This window comes from Penaeus japonicus, unplaced genomic scaffold (genome assembly GCF_977035675.1).
Source record: "Penaeus japonicus unplaced genomic scaffold, GWHDUDI00000001_assembly GWHDUDI00000002, whole genome shotgun sequence".
Taxonomy (NCBI): domain Eukaryota; kingdom Metazoa; phylum Arthropoda; class Malacostraca; order Decapoda; family Penaeidae; genus Penaeus; species Penaeus japonicus.
Window position 1 is genome coordinate 23,646,346 of NW_028234404.1, and position 2,500 is coordinate 23,648,845.

Below are 2,500 nucleotides of genomic sequence, written 5' to 3' on the forward strand. Positions count from 1 at the left end.
CGCTGCCGCCCCTGCCGAGCCGCCAGGTGCAGGGGCCGCAGCGGAGAGGCGTCTACGTGGGGCAGAGCAAGCAGGACCAGCCGTTGCCGCCGGTGCCCTCCGAGTACGTGTGAGCCCCTCGGCCGCCGGCGCCTGCAGTCGTTCCGGCCGGCGACGCAGCAGGATAGACTGCTCGGTAGTTGTCTCCTCCTGAAGGAAATGGCTAGGATGCGTGGCGACCTCACCCACGGCGGCCGGCGGGAAGTCCTTGCGTGGTGACGCTGTGCTACTTAACATATCGACGAAAACTCGAAGTGAAGATCTCTTAGCTTTGTGCAATGGTAAGAATAACCCGCGATGCGAGTGCTGTGTTGGAAAGAGTGGCCGAAGTTTGTGCTTTGAGATTTGTGGAAGGGCGGAAGGAGGCCGGCTTTTTAAAGACACGACGCACACTCAAAATTCGGACGACAGTTCATGATACATGTAAAGATGGGCATCATTATTTTAGATCGTACTTTATGTATATAATGTAAAGTGTGTACATAGAAAACATTAAATAAGCTAAACTACTTCGCCAAGAACAATTCTTTTCTTGTAACTGTGATTTTTTTGTTCAAGTGTCGAGAGGAATGTACCTCTAGGTGTTATTATTATAAATGTGCGTGTGTGCGCGTTTTTGCCACAGATCCTAGGTTTTGATCGTTGAGCGGCTGGGCGAGTTGCCACGACTCTCTCACGCCTCCACAGAAGGAACATGACAACCTCAGTTTCTGTTTTTCTCATATGTAGTTATCTTGGTTGTGAACATGTCCGCCTGACTCTTGAGGTGAGGTGGCCACAATCTTTGCTCTCTCTCTCTCTGTCTGTCTTTCCCTTATCTGTTTCTCATTCCAAACCTTGGTAAGACGGACCCACGCCTTAGGACACGTGGGTTGGAGGAGCCAGATGTGTGGGCGTTCTGAACGTCTCTTGGACGGGCGGCCACATGGGACTCTGCAGGCTCAATAGGAACTAGTCAACGCGATGCATTCCGAAGGAGTTGGGCGGGATTTTCAGAGGAAGATTCCTTCCCCGCATTCACATCCAGCCCTTCTCTTGGTTCTCTCTCTCTCTCTCTCTCTCTCTCTCTCTCTCTCTCTCTATCTCTATCTCTCTTCCTTTCTCTCTCTATCTCTCTTCCTTTCTCTCTCTCTCTATCTCTCTTCCTTTCTCTCTCTCTCTCTCTCTCTCTCTCTAACCTCTGTTAGACTCCGCCTGCCATTCTTTACCTTCCGTCAAGGTGTCAAATCCTGAAACTGTGAAAGCTGAAAAGATCTGAATTCGTGTTTATTGTAAGGAACGTGTGTTGTGAAGAGGTCTTTATAGTCAGCGTTTCCAATGTTAGATTTAATATTATGAAGATGAAGATGAATAAAAAAATATTTTGTACCTTACAACACCGGTCAATCTATTTGTACAGCATATAAGAATGTTTTAAGATAATCCAAAAAAAAAGCTTTTTAAACTGTTGTAACAGAAAAAAATGAATTTTTAGTGTTCAGTGGTTTGTGTTGAAATCACCCAGGAATAACAGGTGGATATTATGTACATTGTACATTGTGGACAATATGTACATGCCGTAGGATATTCTGGTCTCGCACTGCCCTAAATTTCTTTTTTTTTCTTTTTTTTTTTGTAAATCATCCAGGGATAATCAAGTACGTGTGAAACCCGTGTTGATTAGAATGCAGCGACGATGCTGTATGATTTCGTCTAGAGTTCCATCAGTCATGCACTTCAGTCTAGCAGAGCGAAAACCTCGGCGCTCCGTGAAGCCTCGAAGTTCTCTCTCCTTGCAAGAGTGATCTCCGTCTCAAAGCCTTGGCTAGTATTTCCTGTACAATGATTACAATCTGAAGCGTGTTCATTCATCAATGCTATGTATTATCTCAACCTCCAAAATATTGTTTACTGTTGTATAGCCTTTTTTTTATACAAGCTTCTGGGGCATTCACTCTATATGTAAGATTTATTTGAAGACTTTTTCTTGTTATTGTTCAGCAGCCAAAAGAAGTCTTTGTAGCGGCTTCCATCTTTTGTTGTCTAGAAGCCTTTTTTATACATATATGATATTCTTTCGGGAGGCAAATAATGCGACCGTACATTCCACAATGAAATTATTGTAATTTCGTGATATTATAATTTCCATTCCATTTGTTTTGTCTCTTTCTCTACTTTTCTCCTATGATTACCGACATCATCTCCCTTCCCCCTCCCTCCCCCCTCCCTCCCCCCAGGCTTACTGAAGCTGATGTTTCCTGGATCCGGTGCTTGATAGGGTTAGTCGAGCTTGCAGCTGGTATAATGTTGCTTCAGTGGTCCCGCTGGGCTTGTGGACATGCGCCCCCCCCCCCCTCTCTCTCTCTCTCTCTCTTTCTGTCTCTCACCTTCTGCCTTATCACTTTGTTTATATTAGTTTCTTTATTTATGTAAATATAAATACAGTTTTCTTTTTCTATCCCCCTCTCCCTCTCCCACTTTC

At 44.8% G+C, this 2,500-nt stretch overlaps 1 protein-coding gene across 1 annotated transcript in view; it reads left to right on the plus strand.

The window, feature by feature from the left end:
- Nucleotides 1-2,500, plus strand: part of LOC122256822 (uncharacterized) — a 455,978-nt gene that overhangs the window by 452,587 nt on the left and 891 nt on the right. Inside the window, exon 5 of the mRNA XM_043021775.2 lies at nucleotides 1-2,500. This exon is cut by the window's left edge and continues 1,089 nt beyond it; it is cut by the window's right edge and continues 891 nt beyond it. Within this exon, the coding sequence (XP_042877709.1) occupies nucleotides 1-113 (113 nt within the window). The 3' untranslated portion in view covers nucleotides 114-2,500.